The sequence below is a fragment of the Lycorma delicatula genome, chromosome 6 (assembly GCF_047948215.1).
Source record: "Lycorma delicatula isolate Av1 chromosome 6, ASM4794821v1, whole genome shotgun sequence".
In the NCBI taxonomy this organism is placed as follows: Eukaryota; Metazoa; Arthropoda; class Insecta; order Hemiptera; family Fulgoridae; genus Lycorma; species Lycorma delicatula.
Window position 1 is genome coordinate 48,085,077 of NC_134460.1, and position 23,658 is coordinate 48,108,734.

Sequence of the window (23,658 nt, forward strand, 5' to 3'; positions counted from 1 at the left end):
AGTTGAAAACGAACAGTATTTACGAAACACTTAAACAAAACTGTTGTCGCTTTAGGTAATTCCAATAAAATGTATAAATTTAAGTTTAAAATATTTACATCATCTAAACCTCCAATCCAGATTGGATACTGCGATTTATAATGCTTTCCTTTTATATAAGTTGATTACATAAAATTATCTCAAAAAAGACAAAGGCAATGAAATTTAGACCAATTAAACATTATTCCCGATTATGAAAAATCTAAAAAAGAAACTTACAAAAATCAAAACTTAATTTAAAAATCAAAATTTTATTTGTACAGAGTGTTTCTAAAATGGTGGGCTGGCTATACTTTATCGGACTCTACTTGTAAAATTAAACCTAAAAATATCCTTAGGAAAAATGGCGATTTCTCCTTCGTTCTCTCACTGTCCACCATTTTGATATTTTTATTTAAAAATTTATATCTCAAGTTCGGATAGACGAATTACATTAATATTTTGAAACCGTCTTCGTAATAAAGTTTTAAAATTAGCAAAAAATCATTAATTAAATATCTTCGCAAATTACAAAATGGTGGCCATGTTTATTTTTCAATCCGTTATATCTCCATAAATATTAATTTGATCAAAATTTATGTTTTGCAAAAATATTAAGCCTTTGAAAAAATGGATTACCCAGTAAACATAAATACAGGATAATCTTGTTTTCAACAAAATAATATGTATAAAGTTGGGTATTTTTGCGAGACTACAATGAAAAGCATGGCTTGCGATCTAAGTTATATTTTGCACCTAAACTTTAGTTCATCCAAAGAGATTTACTAGATGTTGCACTAGGTGTGTAAATAAAGTAATAAGACTGGTTCAGAAAACCTTTTTATTTTCAGTTCAATTATACTTGGTCTTCACCACCTTCAAAATAGTTCCCTTGGGTAGCCCCGCAACGCTTCAAACGGTTTTCCCAAACTACATAGCAGTATTGGAATTCAGAAACCGAAATATCCTTCAGATGGTCGGTTACATTTTTTAAAAATGTTTTCTACTGTTCAAAAATGATGTCCTTTGAATAATCTTTTAAAGATGGGAACAGGGAAAAGTAACAGGGACTCTAGTCAGGTGAATAATGTGGTTGAACAACGACAGGAAAGTTTTTCTTGTGCAGTATGGACAAGGTGCGTTATCATGATGCAGCATCCAATAATTTTCTTTGATGGCTGGTTTCACGTGGGCAACTCTTTTCCGCAGTCTTTCAAGAATTTTTCGGTTAACATATTGATTTACAGTCTGTCCTGTAGCCAAAAATACCTTATGGTCAATGCTATTAAAAAACATAATTGCATGGTTTTGATTTTCGATTTGCTCATTTTTTATTTTTTGTGAGTTTGAAGTGTGCCACTTCCTGTTCTGGTGTTTTGTTTCTGGGTCGGACTTAAAAATCAAAAATTCCAGTAATAAATTTTTTTAGAAAATCGGATCAGTTTCAATTTGCCCTAGAAGGTCGCGGTACACTTCCACCCTGTTGTTTTTCTGTTAACAGTAAAGTTTTTTGGGGCCAATTTTGCACAAACGTTTTTCATATCCAATTCATTTGTCAAAATTTGATGGACTGTGGTACGGTTCAAATGCAATCGTTCTGCAATCATTTTGACAGTTAATCGCAGTCGTACCGTGTCAAGTCTCTCATTCTCTGAACAGTGTCACTTTTTGGCGTTAACGGTCTTCCATACTGTGGATCGTGAGTGTCATCTCCGATTCCCGGCCATCTTAAAATGCTTTACACGATCTAAAAACTTTAGCTCGTGACAGAGCGTCATCTCCGTACGCCCAAGGTTTCAGTAGCATTCTCACCGAGTTTAATACAAAACTTGATTGCACAATATCGCTCATAATTAGTATCACTCATTTTTGTAACGCACAACAAAATCTCGTTTCACGAAAAATTAGTTTACATCTCATTTGGTAACAATAGACTAGAAATATTAATACCTAATATAAATCAGCTGTTCATGTAACCATATGTTTACCAGTAACTTTACAATGTTGCCATTTTGGCTGCCCAAAATAAAAAATAGTCTCATTACTTTTATTTATAGATCTCGTATATTGAAGCTATCATTTCCATTTTGCATCAAAATCTTGTCATATTTAAATATTGAATATGAAAGCGCGCCCCATTCTTTTCAGTGTGGTCTTGTGAAAGTAGATAATTTATACAGATTATTTTGTTGAAAACATAATTATCTTCTATTTATGTCTACTGGGTAATCGATATTTTTAGATCTTTTAAAAAAATTATTTTATTTTATACTTTTTATTTTTACGATATTTAGATGTTTAAATATTACTAAAAATGCTCTCTAGATAGATGCAAGATGCAGGTATTGTATAATTGTTACAGAACATCTTGAAAACTTGAATATTATACGGGAGTTTTCGATATCTCGTACAAGGGTGTTCGAAGCGTTACGTTGGTTGATCGACTTCATCGATGTTCATTACGAAAACCTACTGCGCATGTGTACTACTACTCACCACTTTCTGCGCATCTGTATTATCCGTTAACCGTTAACCGTGGAACAAAATTGACTTAAAGAAAAGCGTGTAAAACGACGAGTAACACGAATAAAACCACAAGTTAAAAGAAAATAAAAATGTAAGAATAAATGACACCAGAAACATTAACATAAATACATTTTTCTTGTTTTTTTAACTGCCAGGACTACCGTTAGGTATTGCTGCAGAGGATGAGATGAATGATTTTGTAGCGTGTGAAAATGCCATGCCTGACCGGGATTCAAACCCGGGACCTCCGGATGAAAGACAGAGACGCTACCACTACATAAATACTTAATGATGCAGAACTTAACAATATAAGCCTCTTTCTGATGATTATCAGTAATCAGTAATAGGTATATATTACCACTGTAAAATAATGACTTTAATTTTTTAATATTAAAAATATTATTATTAAGCCAGATTTGTTGTTATCTGTACAATAAATTTAAATATAACCTTTATAAAGTATAACAATACTAATCGGTAAATATAATATAGTACCAATTAATACTGTGAAGTAATTTTTGTAAATATATATATATATATATATATATACAAATATACTTGTATTTTACATCTAAAAATAATTTTTATTATTTTACTTTTTGATGTACATTTTTACAAATTTTTTAGAAGCTAAATGGAAAAATTTTTACCGTCAGATGCTTCTTTTCTAACTATATCCTGCAAATGATGGGCTTACCATATATTGCTGAAAAAAATAGTTCTGTATAGTTTCCTTATTATGCTCGATGTAGCTTAAATATGAGTTCAAACTCATATTACTAATATATTCACCTGGTTATGTTTATTTATTTATCAAATTGTCCAATATCTGTTATAAATCCATCTGAAATAGATGGAACTGTTATATTGCTATGACAAAAGTAACAATAACAATAATAATAATAATAGTATATTGTACTTATATTCACGCTATTTATTTGGTAAAACTAGTGAAAATGTACGTAATCTTGCATATAAAAAAATGGGCCTCAATGTTAAATATCCTAAAGTTTTTAGTTCTTTTATTTTTTTAAATCTATTGAATTCATAAAATTTGAAAAAAAAAATAATTTGTTTACATCAATGACAAAAGTAAGCATAAATTTAAACGAAATAAAAAATATACGAAAGTTTTTGTAAATATAAAAAATTAAATGTTAGAGAGATAAGGTTCGTAATAAATTAAATTTTTAATCAAAATAACAGTTGAAAAAAAAACTAAATATTTTTATTAAAATCACTTCACACAACAAAAATATTGTAACGTAAATAAAGAATTTAATTAACTCGCATAAGTTAAATATTTGCGTTATTATTCCAAATTATTAACCAGGAACTAAAACAACGTTTGGATATTATTTGATATTAACAATAATAATAAGTAATATTTGATATTATTTCCTTATTTACAAATTATGGACGAGATTTCATTTTCAAATGTTGGTCTTGACAATATCCATCACATACAAGCATATGAAATTTGTTAGAAATAAAGTGATATATATATTTTACTATTATTATTAATTTTTTATTCAAAAAACACTGAAAATCACACTGTTCCTTGTAGATGTCTACGAATATTTATATACTATATGAATGTTATAAATTTTTTAGCTGGAAAATTGCCAGAGATATTCTTCAACAGCCTCTTAAGAATTTCTAATATAATAATAAGCACAGTATTATGAACATCTACGTATCAGTCATCTTAAATTTACCACATACTTAAGATTTAATCTGTCAGTTTAACTTTTATATATGTGTATGTATGGAAAAATCACTAATCTCAGTTAGTCAAAATATTCTTATTGGCAATTTTTTATTTATTTTGAATTGAATGTAAACTTAATATTTGTGTTCGGAATGTAGGGTTACAACATTTTACGAAAATCGAAAAATTAATATTTATTAATGATAGTTATTTGACTACACAAGTATACCATTAATTTTCTAAGTATCCGCCATCCAGTTCAAAGTATTTGGTCATCCATGTGACCAACTTTCTTATTCCTGTATCACACTTCTCTGCTATCATTTCCTTTGACCATGCATACCCGGCATTCTTCACCTTTTTTAAAAGCTTTTATTTAACTCGCTTTAGGAATAATCAAATCTTGCAACTGCTATATTTTCTGATTTATCGTATGAAAATTAATGAAATTTGGTACACGTGTGAAACTTCGATGACAATACAGCACTACGGTGTCGGAATTTGACATGACCCACCCCCACGCAACCACGCTTTACCATCAAAATTACCGTCAAAATGTAATAACTTTGTGCAAGATTTCTAAATTTAATTTTAATTTTTAATCTTATTAACCCTTAAAGGTCATCTCGGTGTATATTTGAACCATGAAAGAATTAAAACTCGAGTTATTTTATTGCAGATAAAAAAGTTTATACATATACTAAACAACCTCATTAAATAAAAAATATATTTTAAAATACAGCAAATGTCTATAAATACTAATTCGAAAACATTGTTATAAAAACTGCGTCACGCTTTTATTTAACTAAATATTTTCATTACTTTTAATTTTAAAATTTAATAATTATTACATTCATTTATTCTTTATTTATTGGTTGTTTATTAGATATATTTATATTTTTTACTTTTCAGTGCATTTTTATATTTGTTAATATATTATATTTTTTTGTTTAAAATTCTCAATTTGATTTAATTCTTATTTTTTACTTTTTAGAGGGGTTTTCGAATTTGTTTCCTTTTTTTATTAATGTTAATATTAATATTAGTTAAATAAAAGCTTTTTTAAAAAATATTTTTTTATATGTAATCAAATATATTTTTGTAATTTTTGTTTTTTTATTTTTTAAACATATTTTTATCAGTTGAAAAGCGTTTTTATACGGCTTTTAAAAAGGATGAAAAGAAAAACAGTCACTTGGAGTCAGAACTATGAGCAGGATGGTTCAGAATATCCCAACCAAAACATTTGAGAAAATCAACTGTTTTGCGTACGGTACGGAGTCGAGCGTTACGTATAAAAGACGCACTCTCTTTATCAGCTTCATTCTTCTTTTTTTTTGAATGGCCCGACGAAGCTTTCGGAGGGTATTGTGGTATCTGTCGGCATTTATGGATTCAAAAAATCGGTAAGCAAAATTCCTTTTCGATTCCAGAAAAATGATTTTTTCGCACACTGTTGAGTTATGAATTTTTTCGTCAACGAGAAACCAGTATGCCGCCACTACACAGATTGCCTTTTTAATCCTGGTGTGTAGTGAGCCAACCAAATTTCATCCGATTCATAATAAAATCGAGGAATTCTTCGAGCATACTTGTTGAGAAACTTCCTAGCATATTAATTTCGATCTATTTTGTATTCTGTTAACATCTTCGGTAACCAGCGCACGCACATTTTTGAAAATTTAAACGGTTAATTACCGTTCCATATAGACAGTTTGACGGACTGCTGGACGCATTTCTTAAGTTCCTTCATAGTCAAACGGCGATCTACGCGAATCAGCCGTTTGATTTGTCAACTGTTACAATCTACAGTCTTCCGCTACTCTATTCATCGTGAATATTTGTTCTACCATCTTTAAACTCGCTACAACACTTTGTTACTTTATCATGTGATATCACATCGCCGTAAACAGAAACGATTTCACTGTGAATTATGGCGGGAATTTCATTTTTAGAGGTAACGTTACACCGGATAAGGGCTCGCACTTCATTCTTGGCGTGATCGAGAATAGTCGGATTCATGTGAAGACACGATTTAGATGTAACCAATCAAGATACTGACCATTCACCTACACTTGTTTTCTTCAATTGGACCTCCCTTTCACGCAGGGATGCCAACTTTAAAACGAAAAATTTCCCTCCGAGCTACAGATACATTGCAACCTAAGTTCCGAACATACCTCGTATAAATTAAAACAAGACATTCAGTAAAAGGATAGAATAAATCATTACAATTACTTCTTATAATATCAGCCATTCGATGCTATTCTCTGCTAATTTCTATTCTCCACTAATCGATTATCCGTAACACGTTTACTATACATTACTTTGTTTTATGTTTTCCAGTTTTTGTTCTTTACAATAGTTAACTTATACACGTTCCCTTTATCAACAAATTAACCAAAATCTTCCAAATCTTAAAACCTGGCTTACCAACCTGGTTTGTCTCTTTAAGATATTCTGTAAAAAATTTCTCTCCTCTTTTATACGTCTTAGGATCTCTTTAATTCGAAGTTTATCCACCAACTCAATTTTCTACTTTCTTCAGTAATATCGTAATTACAAAAGCCTCTATTTTTTGCTATTCTCTTTTGGAATCGTCCGTGAAGCTCTCTCTATCTTCTATAAATATTTTCTGAAACTAAATTCTAACTTTTAGATGAATATTTATTTATATTTGGTTTTTGGACGAGTTTGCTTTTGTACTTAATATTTTTCTTTTTTTTTAATAATTTTACCATTTAAATAACATTTTGCAAATTATGGTATGTTGCAATGGATTCATTTACATTTATTTTTTCCTTATCCTTTTTTTTTGTAACCTTACAGTTGTACTCTTACTTGTTTTCAAATTGAATTTATGTCCTCGAAATAAATTCAACCAATTAAGAATTGTTACCAAATAATTACTCCTTTTACCAATTTAAAAATGTTACTGGTAAATAAGTTATGCAGCTGTGAATTAAAAAAAAAATAAAAAAATAATTTTTGAAATGAAATCCTATTAAAGGTAAGTTATATTTGTACGGATTTGGATACTAGACAATGTGTACCGGTGTACTTTGGTACTTGGGATTCAATTAAACCACACATCACAGGAATGGTCGACCTTGAATGTAGGCCGACCATTCCTGTGTGGTTCATCATGCATGTATATTATCCTCATCTCCTCACTGGATCATGGGATTACTTATTCTTTATGTATTGAACAGATTGCAACTTTCACATTAGGAATAGGAAAAAGTAAATAAAAATAACATTTATGATTAAATAACTGTTTAATATTAGGCTCATTTCAAAATGGAATAGAAAAACACGCGTTACTAAATGAAGAGTAAAATGAAACACAAATTCATGAACTTTAGCTCAGATTTCTTTATTTCGATGGAAAATACAACTTTATAACTATTTTTTTGTTAATTTTTTCTTTGATTTTTGTTTCGAAAAGTTTTATGAATTACTTAATTTTGTGGTACAAACCTATAAAAATTTGGCTTTTGTGTTACTTTACGAGAAGAATTAATTTTTTACCATTGGGGCTCTTTATTTTAATTTTTAAGCAAATTGTAACTAAAACAACAAAATAATTAACTTTGGTTCATAAATATTATTTTTATAAATGTAGTATTTTTATAATGTAGTATAAAATAATAGATCTTTTAGATCAAAGGAAATGAAAAACTGTTATACCAACTACAACTTGAAAAGATAGGATGCCTAAATCAATGAATATGTGAACTAGTTTTAATTATTTTCATTAGAGAAGTACGCTAATGAAGTAAAACAAAAGCCATTTGAATAATTTTACATAATTATATTTTTAAAATATAAATGTATATATTTTTTTTTAAAATATGAATGTTTATTTTGCCAGAGAAATTATTGTAAATCTATGAATGAAGAGAAACGAATTAATTTAATTTATTTTATACCAATTAATTTTTTTTTTCTATTGTACGCCAACAGTATTATTACAGTCTGTTTAGCATATGAATTAAATTACTTGCGGAAGTTTACCCCATAAATTCTAAATTATTTTATTGTTTTTAGTAATGGAATTGAATTAATTATAGGTATTTGGTTTCAAAATATTATAGTTATTTAATTAATTAATTTTATAAAAATAATATATTTAAAAGCAATACGGTTTTAAATTAGTTCAGCTTTTTACATCTAAATTAATATTTGAAATATTAATTTAAAAAAAGATATATATTTTTTTAATTAATTACAAATTTAATATGCAATTATGAGTTGGTTTTAAAATAGAAAAAGACGGCGGGTAGAACGTTTTATTTGATTTATTTTTACAGATCTGACTTTCATCGCTTAGCCAAAAAATAGTGAACGAACAAGCGAGCTGGGTTCGTTTATGAGTTTAATTTTTCACAAAGAATTGTTTTCTTTTTTAATTAAAAGCTGGTATCTGATGTAGAAGGAAGGGGAATTAACGGACGGGCGGGTGAGGTGAGTCTGCTAGGGCGAGGTAGAGTCGATTAGTGGTCGCGTGCTACGTTCGCTTGTTTGTTTAATGTGGTTTATTTCATTAGCGTTAATTAAAGTTAAAATTACAGTATAATATGTTTATACTGCCGTTACAGGTTATTTGGAAGGCTTCCAGTTGATTTTGTTCTGACACAACATAATTGAAAAAAGTAATGGTTTATTTTTCTTTAGATTCGATAATTAAGTTTAATTTTTTACCTGAAGATTATTAACACCATTTTTATTAATGTATTATTTTACTTCTGTTTTTATTAAAGTATTTAAATTAACACTGGGTTAGAATAAACTATAATCTACAACAATAAATACTAAAAGCTCCCCTCGATTATATCTAATTCAATCTCCAACATACCGCATGATGTAATCTCTTAGCTTATTAATGCATATTATAATATCCGTTCATTTATGTTAAACTGGATGGTTGCACGAAATTATAAATAAGAACTCAACGTTCTTATTTCTTTATAATTAACTCTTCAGAATTTAATTAATTTTTAAGGAATATAGCTGAAATTTCGGATTGTTTGGACAACCTATATGAATGACTAATTAAAATAAAGTGTCTGGGCTAAAGGTATTAAAAGGATGAGTCAACAGGAAATCCAAGTTTATCTCAGTTCTTTCTCATCTCAAGTTTCTTCTGTATACTCTCATGATCAGCGAAATACGCATGCGCAGACAAGCCGACTCGCAATGCAATTGTAGTCAGTCGATATGTGGACCCTACAACAGAAAATTCACTGCTTGCTTTGGTTAGCTGTATTTCAATCGGTTACGCGTGTTTAACGGCGTGTATGAACTGAATGGAATATCCATCCTCCTATATCCAAGCCTATTCATCAGTGGGATACGACTATAAGAAAGACTGGAAGTTTGGTTCACAAACTGGAAATCATCCAAAAGTTGCAGGTAGTGACGAAACTGTGCGTTGTGTACGCGACGCATTACGGGTAGTCCTGTAAAGTATTATTGTTTATTTTTAGAGGTGGGGGCCCTCCACCACAACCACACTTTATCAAATCCCAACAATAACCATATTGTCCTTCCATTTCTGTTTTACTCTTCACTTCTTTATTTATGAAGTATTGTAGTATTGATCATTGGAAAACTATCATGGAAAAACTGACGCCGCAATAACGTTTGAAAATGGTGGAAATATATTTCCAAAATCAATGTTCTGTTCGCCAAACGTATAGTGCACTTCGTAATTTTTATGGTGCACATAATCCTCCATCAGAACAACTTACTCATCCGACTGTTGATAATTTTTGAAAAACATTTCCTTTACTCAATGAAAAACCAACAACAAGACAACGACGTGTACGTACAGACGAAAATATCGGTGTCAGTGATAGTGTTAAAGAAGATCCGAATGTGTCTATTCGTCGCCGTTCTCAACAACTTGGACTTTGTCCATCCACTTCATGGAAAATACTACGTATAGATTTTGGTCTACACCCATACAAGATGCTATTGGTGCCACAACTGAAGCCGCAAGACCATAATAAGCGTCGTTTGTTTGATAAATGGTGCCTAAATCAATTGGAAACTGATCCACTCTTTTATCGAAAAATTATTTTTCATTTCTGGTAAAATGGCTCATTTTCTGCTTAAATGGTTATTTCAACAAGCACAACTACCGTATATGGAGTAAGACTATTCTCAACAAACAAGACAACGACGTGTACGTACAGACGAAAATATCGGTGTCAGTGATAGTGTTAAAGAAGATCCGAATGTGTCTATTCGTCGCCGTTCTCAACAACTTGGACTTTGTCCATCCACTTCATGGAAAATACTACGTATAGATTTTGGTCTACACCCATACAAGATGCTATTGGTGCCACAACTGAAGCCGCAAGACCATAATAAGCGTCGTTTGTTTGATAAATGGTGCCTAAATCAATTGGAAACTGATCCACTCTTTTATCGAAAAATTATTTTTCATTTCTGGTAAAATGGCTCATTTTCTGCTTAAATGGTTATTTCAACAAGCACAACTACCGTATATGGAGTAAGACTATTCTCAACAAACAAGACAACGACGTGTACGTACAGACGAAAATATCGGTGTCAGTGATAGTGTTAAAGAAGATCCGAATGTGTCTATTCGTCGCCGTTCTCAACAACTTGGACTTTGTCCATCCACTTCATGGAAAATACTACGTATAGATTTTGGTCTACACCCATACAAGATGCTATTGGTGCCACAACTGAAGCCGCAAGACCATAATAAGCGTCGTTTGTTTGATAAATGGTGCCTAAATCAATTGGAAACTGATCCACTCTTTTATCGAAAAATTATTTTTCATTTCTGGTAAAATGGCTCATTTTCTGCTTAAATGGTTATTTCAACAAGCACAACTACCGTATATGGAGTAAGACTATTCTCAACAAACAAGACAACGACGTGTACGTACAGACGAAAATATCGGTGTCAGTGATAGTGTTAAAGAAGATCCGAATGTGTCTATTCGTCGCCGTTCTCAACAACTTGGACTTTGTCCATCCACTTCATGGAAAATACTACGTATAGATTTTGGTCTACACCCATACAAGATGCTATTGGTGCCACAACTGAAGCCGCAAGACCATAATAAGCGTCGTTTGTTTGATAAATGGTGCCTAAATCAATTGGAAACTGATCCACTCTTTTATCGAAAAATTATTTTTCATTTCTGGTAAAATGGCTCATTTTCTGCTTAAATGGTTATTTCAACAAGCACAACTACCGTATATGGAGTAAGACTATTCTCAACAAACAAGACAACGACGTGTACGTACAGACGAAAATATCGGTGTCAGTGATAGTGTTAAAGAAGATCCGAATGTGTCTATTCGTCGCCGTTCTCAACAACTTGGACTTTGTCCATCCACTTCATGGAAAATACTACGTATAGATTTTGGTCTACACCCATACAAGATGCTATTGGTGCCACAACTGAAGCCGCAAGACCATAATAAGCGTCGTTTGTTTGATAAATGGTGCCTAAATCAATTGGAAACTGATCCACTCTTTTATCGAAAAATTATTTTTCATTTCTGGTAAAATGGCTCATTTTCTGCTTAAATGGTTATTTCAACAAGCACAACTACCGTATATGGAGTAAGACTATTCTCAGGAAATTTACGAGTCTTATTGTATCCTGAAAAATGCACTGTATGGTGTGTGTAACATGCTGGAAGCATCGTCCGTCCTTATTTGTTTCAAAATGAGACGGGAGCTCATGTTACTGTAAATGGTGATCGTTACAGATCAATGATCAATGAATATTTGTTTCCAAATATGCACGACATCGACCTGCACAGTTTTGGTTTCAACAGAATGTGCCACACCACATACTGTTACCGAAACAATCGATTCATTGAAACAAAAATTTAGCGACAAAATTATTTCACGAAATGTTCCAGTGAATCGGCCTTCAAGATCATGTGACTTAACGCCAGTGGATTATTTTCTTTGGAGATGTTTGGCTCTCTTGTTTATGCTGATAAACCAACAACAATTGACACTTTGGAAGCAAATGTAACTCTTCTTATTAACAAAATAGGTCCCCAATTACTTGAAAAACTGGTTCAAAATTTGACTGGTCGAATCCGGTTAATCTAAGCTAGTCGAGGTATACATATGCCGGAAATTATTTTTAAAAATTAAATGGAAAAGTTATTTTTCAGATAAAAATAAAATTGTCTTCAAACTTACCACCTTTTTATGTGCTTTATTTCAATTCAAAATTCTATTACTCTAAAACAAACCCCCATTATAAATGTTTATTTACCACTTGTCTTTTCCACGTCTTCTTTATCATGTTTTTTCCTTATTTGTTGCTTTTGTTTTCTTTACTTAATTATAAAATTTATTTTTTCATTTATGTAACTTGTAAGCTTTGTTAGGATAATGTTGTATAATTTTTTTCTAGTTTTCAACCGAAATTTTACTGATATACATGCTTTTATTATATATTTGAATAGAATTAATTTTAAAATAAATTATAAATTAAATTAAATTTCTAATTTTGTTCCGCTGTTAATATTTTTACTAATAAAAAATAAAAATACTTTATTTAGTTCGTATGTAATAAATACATCCTAATGTAATATTTTTTATAGATCCAATGAAAGTAGTATCAGAAAAATTGCTGACTATTGTATGGGAAAAAGGTTGAAAAATACTGCATGACTTTCCTGGCTATTCCGATCAAGTATTCAATACCTTGACCATCTTTTTCATTGCAAAACTTTGTGACTTCACTGGAAAACTTTGCAATTCAATTATTAAAAGTTTTATTTCTATTTTAGTAAAAAAAATGTTTTAATATAAGTAACTAAATCATATATATAAACTTTTGAACTGTCGGTGATTTTGGGGTCTGGGAGATGTGAAACGCAAAGATATGTGAAATTTTCCGGAAGTCAAATCAGGGTACCCATTACAATTGGTAGCTTTCTTATGAACTCTACCTAAAATTGATGATTTTTTTTATTTTTAAAAAAGTAATATTCTTGGACTTGTGTTAACCATTTGCCTTTAGTTTTTTTACTTTGGAAGAAATCAAAAATTTATGTAGTCAGTCTGCTATTATTAATTGTATGTAAATTAGAGTAAAATGAAATCCGTCTCTTCCCTATCCTGTCTGACAGTTTCTTTATTTTAGTATAAATTTTGTTAGTTGGGATTAATTTTACCTGATTATTTTGAAATTTAGGATCTAAAATTTTTCTTGTAATTTTCCTTTCTTTTTTATTTAGTAAACATTTGTTGCACAGTCTTAGGGTTTCTGTCGCATAGAATGCTTCCGGCTTTATCACAGTTTTGTAGTGCCGAAATTTTGAGTTCTATGATGAAAAGTGTTTGTTACATGTTTTTCGTTAGGCGGAAATCTAATTCCAATTTATTAGCTCTTGACTGTTAAATCTTTTTTATCTATACAATTCCAACCGATCAATTCTGTGAGATATTTGAAATTATCCACTTTCTCAATTTTTTTTTATTTATTTAAATTAATGAAATTCGGGCAGTTTTTATAATTAGTCAAAATTTTCGTTTTTTCAAACGTGATTTTTAATACCATTTTAGCAGCTTGTTTTTCTAATTCTTTAACTTGTTCAGTTTCTTTTTAGTTTTTATCTAATAATGCCATATCATCAGAGAAAGCTAAACAGTTAATGCTTAGGCCTTTAGTTCCCAGTCTTACTCCACTATTTTTGTCAAAATTTTTGTACCGTTCTCTAATAATTACCTTTTCTCTAAAACCTATTTCATTTGCTTATTTTTCTAAGATTTTTTGTTTTGCTTCTTTTGTTTTCGCTAAAAGAATTAAATCATCTGCAAACGTCAAATGTTTTTATTTATTATTTTTAACGTTATTTATCTACTAATTATTCTATCCGTAATGTAAATACTTATTGAATAATCGACTAAATATTATTCGATATATATTTTTTTTTCTCAGTTTTTGAGCGTTTCTGATTTTCAGTTTATTTAAAAGTAAAGTTTTTTGAAATATTGGAAAAAATCGATATGATCTTAAAAAAATGTTGCAACCATACTAAAATAAAATTATACTAAATATAATTAATCATTTATTACTGGTTAATTAATTTAAAAATGCAGGTAATTATAAAATGTAATCATTCGTCCGTTAAAAACAATCATTTCATTACTATTATAACTGTAAACAAAGAATAAGAAAAATTGAAATTCTGCGTCTCGTTTATATTATTATTTTTTTAAATTTCACCTGTCTGGTTTTTTATAAGAAGAGTATTTTAACCCTGGATGATATCGAAAAGTCATTCTATTAAAGCATATCTTGTATTGTCGATAAAAAATCCTGAATTAAATTTTTTTACCAACAGGTTTTTTTATTTTTTTTTAATTCTTTGAATTCCTTTCTTTGTTATGATATTATATTTTTATTTTTTTCTTAAACTTTGTATGATCCTTTTTAAAAATATATTTTTAAAATTCCAAGAATCTATTTAAGAATTTGCTAGATTACTGTTAAAATTATATCTCAATAAATTACTTCCGAAAAATAAAAATTACATATTCATTAAGCACACTAATTGTTATTTTTTAATTCCAAAAGAACATAGCTATATAGGTTTAAAATATCACTTCATTGATTGAACCAGAACTAGTAACAAAGGATGTTTATTAACATTTAGTACATGGACGTTCAGATTGATTACAGTTACGTGTAGGCTAATCGGAAAGGGGGAATTAAATTGTCCAATCACAAGTACAATAGTCACCGCCCTGATTGATACGACTGACATTTAACATGGCAAGGAATTAAATCAATCATTAATAAACATCTCTTTCTGATATATTATTGAAAATTTATTCTATTTTGGTTTGTTATTTACTTTAAAAATAATAATACGCTTAATTAATATGATTAATTTTAAACGCTTATATACTATTATTGTTAATTTTTATTTATATTAATAAATTAACATTTGCTCATTTTAGAAATGCGTGTAATGAATTACAAAAAGCCAAAGAATGATCTATATTATTGTTTTTTTTTTAAATCGATTCGGTCGAAAAATTACTACAGGTCATTTATTACAAACGTGTTTTAAGTTTACATATCTGAAATTTAAGCGGTTGGAAAATAATAAATTTAATTTAAATAAGAATTTTAGTATTATATAAGGTATGTAGTTTCTGAATACACTAGTAATAAATCTGCGTTCTATTTGTTGTAATCATTTTACAATTTTCTTGATTTGATAATAAATTTTGAAGAATAATTTCGTTTGCAATTTTAATCAAATTAGGTTAGTACATTTTAATTATATTTATCGGCACCTTTTATTAAATGTAGAGTATTATAAATTAAATATAGAATATATACTTACCAGTTTAGGAATGGTTCTGTGACGTGAGATATCGTAGACTGCACAAAGGGCGAGAACGGTGAGCCCGGTTTCCTTGGAAAGCATTGCCAAAGCGGATAGTAAAAGAGAAATTCCCAAAAGTCCCCAGGTCGCACAAGGATGAGTACTGAATTTTTTATTAGATTCTTGAACGAATTTTTTACGTGTGTATTTTTTTATATTTTGACGTAACTTTTGATGTACTTCTTTAGAAAGATCACGAAGTCGAACGTGTTTTAAATACGTAAGAAAAGATAAAAGGAAGAAAATACAGGATAATAAATCGGCTCTTCCTACGATACCGGCGACTGCTTCCGAATGTATCGGATGTATTGCGAAAAGTAAACCGGCAGCTGTCGCTCCACGACACGGTAAAAGTGTTCGGCCGACTTTTAATACAAGCCACGTCGCTAAACTGTGCAGAAGTATATTTAGCGCGTGATAACCCCACGGTCGGAAACCGCAGGCCCAGTGTGTCGCACGAAAACTTAAAACACATAATGGACGATAACTGCCGTGCGATCCGCTCGATGATAGTGGTGTACCCCAAAAGTCATGTTCCCAGACACTTCCTAACGACGTTTTTCCTATTACATCAGGATTGCTGAGAATAGCTCGACTGTAACAAAGAAATAGAACGATTTTAATTAATCAATTTTTCAATAAAAATTAAGTATATATTGCAGGTTAATGTACTAATAAACAAAGTATATTTATGAAGTTACAACATAATAGAATGTTATGTTACTCTGAAACAAGTAATCTAGCGATAAACAGTGGAACAAATTTATTATACTTGGCCAAGATTTTGAGTGCGATAGTATTATGTTCTCAATGAAATCATTCATTAATATTAAATTCTTCCTGAAGAGATCACTAATTAATTTCCTTAATTATTTACAGTACTTATTCGTGATTAATAAGCGATTTTTTCAAGTTTCTGGGTAGAATAAGCTGATGACAAATTATATTATGAAACAATTTATACGAAGCAGCATGTAACTTATCGGGTGACTGCTGTATTATTTTGGCATCAAAACAATAGTTGATCACACCTTTAATTTCATAATCTTTTCTACATAAAACTTATAAAACTACATCTGCATTTTATTTTCAGGTTTTCTTTTTATTGGTGTAAAAATAGAAAGATACACAGTTTTTTAACAAATTTTCGAAAAGGTAAAATTTAGACACCTATAAAAAATACCCCACGGTGATAAAACTTGGAAATTTCATTTTACTGAGCACACTTCAATAAAACAATTTTAAAACGCTCATCATTTTTTTTTCAAAAGAAGTACATTTCGAGATCCGACTGGTGTTTTTCAATAGATTTGATACCGTTGAAATTATCTGTGCTTTTTAATTTGAAATCGAAATAAGCTGATAGTAGTAGGTGACAGATGAAGATTTGACAGTATTTTTTTAATTAAAATGATGCGCTTGGAACGGTATTTCTCTCGTTCAGATACACAATTTTAAGTAAACGGTACTACAATAAAAAATAGTAAAAATTTGCAGGTACATAAAGTAATGCAACCAGACTGTACTAAAGTAATTGAAGTATGCGTCAAAATTTACCTTTATATGAGTGTAATGACTTTACTAGCTGTCAATGGTTATTCTATTTTATTTAAGAAAAAAACAAAATTTCAATCTTTCATTTTAGGCATTGTACATTAGTAAATAAATCCTATCACTTAAAATCTGCGAATTAAATTATTATATACCACCATGGAGAAATATTAATATTGATTGGAGAAAGCTATAACAGAGTTCAAATTGTTTAATTACCAGGGAAAAATTGGACAGCATAGAACAGAATATGAACAGGAAATGGCGTATGCAAATACTCATTATTTAAGTGAAATGTAAGGTGTTAATCAGAATGTAAATTTGGTAGTCAAAGCTAGATTATGTTACATATTACATATAATTAAGTACTTATTTTACCTGGCAACAAACGAAGCAATTAGACCGGGTAAATTCAATTCCGAATACACAAATCTGGTTTTCAGTAAAGAATAAATATGGTATAATCAATAGTAATGTTAACTTTAGGTTTATATAATACATAGAGAATTGAAACCTATGTTTCAAAAATACTAATACAGCCTTATATTAGTGAGCTTTCTGTTGAGTTCAGTAGAAATATTAGAGAATGGTTTTTTGTAGGATATACAAGTTTTAATCTCTTCTAGTGGTACAGTCAAGCGCTTCAATTTTAGTTTATTAAAAATGAAACATAGAGCAACGATTAAATGTTGTATAAAAATAGCAGCCAAAACAGTAGAAATCTACACAATTACGTAAATATTTTTCATCGAAAATAGCTGTATTTATGGGACATAAACTGTTTTAAAAAAGGATGGGAAAGAAAATGAACTGTTAAGCAATCTTTCTACTTATAAATAAAAACAGCGTTGCTGGTTTAAAATATTTTGGATGAAGATAAAAGTTTGGATGTTAGAAATAATTACAGGGATTGTAGAGAGAAAGAAAAGAGAACGTAAAACATTAGTTGATAATTTGAATAACGAAACAGTTTCTGAATATTTTGTTGATGATATATTAACATCAGCATGTTGGATTATCCATTGAATACCACGGATACTATCATTAAGATAGAAATAATTTAAACTGGAACGGGTGATGAGTATTGTACTTCATTTTATATAAAAGTACAATTTGATCTGAATTGGTCAAAATTCGTTGTATGCCCACAACGCTTCTGTAGTTAGTTAGTTCTCAGATGGCACCACTGCAACGCTATACTGAAATAGGAAAATAAATAAATAAAATTAGAAAATTAATCTAACCAAACTTAACCTGCGCTCGCCTCGCTCGCTAGTCAAGGTTAGCGAGTGTAAGTTAAGTTTGGTTAGATTACATTTATAATTTTTAAAATTTATTTTTTTTATTTCAATATAGCGTTTCATTTGCGCCAATTAAGAACTAACTAACTAAAGGAGGCGTTGTGGACATATAACGGTATTTGTGGACAAATACTGTCAAAAAAATTTGGACAGTATTTCCAAATAACAGTGATCTGTTAGGTCGAGAGTGTACCTGATACTTGCAAAAATTAGCCTTTAACCTACTAAAAAATACCCCGTTTGAATTTTGAAAATCGGACGATTGTTTGCAGAGATATTATAAGTATACCCCATTGTACCTCCCAAAGAGCGCCCCTGGGGCACCCCGTTTGTTACCAGTTGATGGTGACGTTTGCTCGAGCCTCGTACGAGGTATTCGCATTACCTCACCACTCTAGCCTCACACGCAGTTCCCACAGGAAGCCCATTATTATTAAACAGAAATTTTTTAAATCTATTCTTTAATATTACTTAAAGTAAATTTAATTCTACTATTTTTGTAATTTTATTCATTCGATTGATTTGAATCATTCAATTGAAATTCAGCTAACATAGTGATAGAGGCTTACAGTTCAATGTTCATTAATTCAATTTATTAAAGTTTGTGCATCAACCAGCAAATCTCCACTGTTACTTATATTTTTATATATATATTGCATAAATGCATGTATATAAGACTCCTCGTAACGTAAGGATTCCAACGCGGGGTCATACATCTGAATCGGTTCGGTCGTTGAGCTGCTACAATGGAACAAACATACGTTCATACACCCTAAAAACATTACGTTCCTTTTTGAGCAGTCGTGTAATAAAAATAACATACGTTCATAAAATCAGTTCCTAACAGTTTTTCTACACTTATCAAGTACATTGCATTAATTTCATCATATTCAAATGGAGATTCTATTAACTGGAATAGTATGATAAGTTATTCAGTATGAATTCTAAATTTTAATTAAATCTGTATTCATTACCACCAGCATTTACAATCGAAATTAAAATGATTGCTTAAACCATAAGAAAATAATTTTATATATTTTTAAGGAAAAATCTATTTAAATCGTAATATTACATTCAAGCTGATGATTATTAGTCTGTAGTAAACAAAAGAAAACAATTAAAATTATCAGTAAGCTTTACATAAGTAACAAAAATATTTAAATCATTTCTCTATAATTAAACAGAAAAGAGATTAGTATACACATTATAACGATGTAAAAGTGGTAATGTTCAAATAAAATGATTCCAATTCTTTTATTAAAAATTTACTTCTATTAAAATGAAATTCAATCGGAGCATATAATGCGCAATTGATTTGAGGATATGATACAAAAGCTGACTTAGAAGTGCAATTTTCATTATTAAGTCTTCACGAAAGGAAAATTATATTAAGTTATCGATCAGATTTTAAATCCTACTTGACATTATTTTGAGGAAAAAAACTGTTTCTCGTGATTGAAAATCAAAAGAATATAAATTTTCAATCGATTAAATTCTTTATTAAAATAATTTTTCATAAATGTGGCTTTTCTTTAGCTGTTAGGTTATGAAACCAAAAAAATAAAAAATAAATTATTACTCATATTTAAAAAAAAAAAAAATACATTCCTTTGAAAGTAACATTGTAACTTCAAAAACCATAAATAACACAATACTATTTTAAATTATAAAGCGATCAGTTTTGTAAACTTCAGTTAATCTATTAGACGTTAAAAATCGATTTTTAAGTAGTCCATTCTTGTATAAAATAAAAGGCATGTTACAATTGATGATAAGCTTTAACAAGAACTGATCCGATAAAATTACACTTTAAGATCATTTAATCTTTAAGATGACATAGATTAGGTCAGAGAAGGAAATTATACAGATGTGAGTACGTGAAAGTAATTATCCGATCCACTGAACTAATATGAACTATAGGGGTAATTAGGTTATCGTATAAGGAACATCATAGGGATTAAAGGAATTAAGAGAAAATACATAGTATAAAGGTTTACAATCTTAAGAAATTTATTAAAAATCATCGGTTAAATATATTGTAAATATTTTTGTCCATTGTTACAGTTACAATTTTTTGTTTATAATATAATTTGTTTAAATTAAAGAACAAGAATGCATTTAATCATTAGTAGTCATTGATGAAATAAGTAACATACAATATCAGAAAGAAAGGAAAATAATTTGGGAATTAATCTTAGAGCTTGTATGAAATTTCTCCTTATTTCAAGCTCTAGAATTTATTCCCATTTCCTTCTTAATCACTTTATATATATTTATATACAAATGAAAGTAATATCAAATGATCAAACAAATATTCGGTTTGTTAATGATTTGAACCTTAAAAAAAAATCAAATGTGGACACCACATGACTTCCTTGTACGCCTGTTAAATTATATATATATACATTTTTTTAAATGAAAAATACATAAAATTTTATTTTTTTAATAACCTCTGATATTCGTTTTTTATTCCTATTATTGAATTATTATTTATTGTAAAACTTTTTTGTAATTACAGGTTAATAATTATTAATAAATCAATATATTTAAATAAATAAAAAAAAGGAAATGAAGTCGAATTCGAACCGATGTACCTTCCCCCTGTAAGATCAAGACATTTCATTAAATAAAATTTTATTTAGCTGTAACTCTGGAACTAATGAAAATAAGTATTACTTATGATACGTTGAAAATCTCTCAATGAGGTTAATAAAAAGTCAAAAATCATAATTATTTTTTGAGTTTCGGCTTTTTTTAACACTTTTGATTCAATCGATTACAATCAAAAGGGGACATGTATAACTAGATGTTACAACAGTCCTAAATTCAAAATTTCAACATTCTACGGCTAATTGTTTTTCAATTATACGAGATATATACGTACGTACATACACACATATATACATATGTATGTACAGACGTCACGCTGAAATTAGTAAAAATGAATTCAAGTATGGTCAAGATGGATATTTCCGTTGAATTCTGAAAACCGAAATTTTTTGCGATTACAATACTTCCTTTACTTCGTACAAGGAAGTAAAAATGAGGTCTGCTATTAAGATTTATATGTTATTTATTATTATTAATTTTATGACTAAGTATGACATTTTTCCAACGTTTGATAAGGCAAAGTGAAATTATTTTATACGTCAATTTTTCTAGTGTTCTTGGAATTAAATTTTGTTTTCTAAAAATATTAAAACTATAATTTTATTTAACTATTCTTTGTTGTAGGTAATTATCTTTAAAAAACGGAAAGAATTCCTTCTATTGAGCTGCCTGAAGATTTAAAAATAATTTATCATTAATATTGCAATTTTTTATGACTTGGCAAACCGTAATGTAATGAAAATTCTAAAACATTTAACATCAGGAAGTTCTTTTACGTCAGGAACATAAAAATAATTAGTATGTTTCAAAATTGGAATAATTTTTAGACTGTTAACCGATGGAGCAAAAATAAAGTAATATAACCTATAAAAGGTTAGTCATTTAATTGATTTTTCATATTAAAATAATATTTTTTCTAAGGATGAATAAAATTCAACGGATTTTAAGGTAACTTTTTTTTATTCATTAAAAAAAATTTTTTGTGAAGAAAGGAAAATTTTTCTACATGTTGGAATGACTACTCAAAAAATGATATCACTACATTTAAGTCGTTTTCATCCAACAAGATTTTTCCATTACTGACTAATATTATTGAAGGTTTATTCAGAAATAATTGTAAATATGTCTTTCTTCACAATCGATATTTTTTATTAAGGTTTTATACAGTGGTTTTGAATAACTGTTGTCACAATTGAAAACGCAGATGTATTCAAATATTTTTCTAGAAGTATATGATTAAAAATGAATAACAGAGAACAGTTTTGGTATATTGCTAAGAAAGCAAATTATGAATCCTAACAAAGTGTGAAATTATTGATTACATTTTAAATGAGTAAAATAAGATTAATCTTTTGTAGATCGATCAATCTTTTTCTCGTTTGGATGGAAATATTGTGTGTTTGAATATTAATATCAGAATTTAAAAGTTTTTTAATAATTAATTTTTACACTGATAAATTATACATGAAATGAAAGAGCAACTCAAATACTTTGTCCTATAAGTGTTCAATGTGAGCACATTCGTAACACGGGACAAATCCAGCCTATAGGACAATTCATCCCATACTTTAATCATTAAGTCTGGAGTAATTGATGCGACAGCCGCTTCAATCTTGTGTCTCAAGTCAGGTAGGTTACCTGGTAACTCTGGCACGTACACTTAATCCTTTATAAACCTCCATAGAAAATAATCGTACTGGTTCAGATCGGGTGAACGTGGAGGCCACGGCAAACAAGCCCTGTCATCAGGTCCCCGGCGATGGAGAGAGTCCAGCGGTCAGGGAGAATTTCATTCAACCGATCATGTGCACTGTTATGCTAGTGAGGAGGCGGAGCATTTGCCAAATAAAATTGATAAAGTTTATTTTGTTGCCAAATAAAGTTCTTTGGTTCGTATTGCAGTTGAGGAAAGAACCACAGTTGAAACATAGCCTAGGATTTCCTAACACTACGTACAAGAGACTTACACGTTCAACATTGTCTTGAGGACACTCAAGATCATAACGGAATTTCAAACGGAACGCAGGTGGAACGGTAATTACAGATTGACACTTTGCAAGGTGCAAAACACAGAACGCATTCTGTTGTGGACTCGCCATCTTTACTACTAGCGCATTCAAGCGGAAGCTACACGAAACAGTTATGAGCTTTCGCACAGCTTAATCTGTTTGAATTGCTCTTTCATTCCATGCATAATTAATCAAAACTTTAAACTTGAAAATAGATTTAAAACCCTGATGTTCATTTTGAATCACTCGGTATAAATTAACCAATTAAGAATCTATTAATCTGTAAGAAGATGGAAATATGACAAAAATCATATTTGGTCAATCTTAGCATAAAAATATAGATTCATGGTCCAGGATGACGACATTGAGATGGTATATGAAGTATTTACAGATCTCGTATTTAGATTAATGTACAGTAGAATTTTTATTTAAGTAAAATTTATCGTGGCTCTTTCTCCCATGATATGAGATTTACACTTACAAATATTGACGTCTGTCTATGTAATCGTTTGTA

The 23,658-nt window shown here is 29.6% G+C and overlaps 1 protein-coding gene across 1 annotated transcript in view; it reads right to left on the reverse strand.

The window, feature by feature from the left end:
* LOC142327047 (protein O-mannosyl-transferase TMTC2-like) overlaps positions 1–23,658 on the reverse strand; it is a 478,982-nt gene that overhangs the window by 299,822 nt on the left and 155,502 nt on the right. Inside the window, exon 3 of the mRNA XM_075369816.1 lies at positions 15,632–16,268. Coding sequence (XP_075225931.1) covers positions 15,632–16,268 — 637 coding nt within the window. The remainder of the gene's footprint in view (positions 1–15,631; positions 16,269–23,658) is intronic.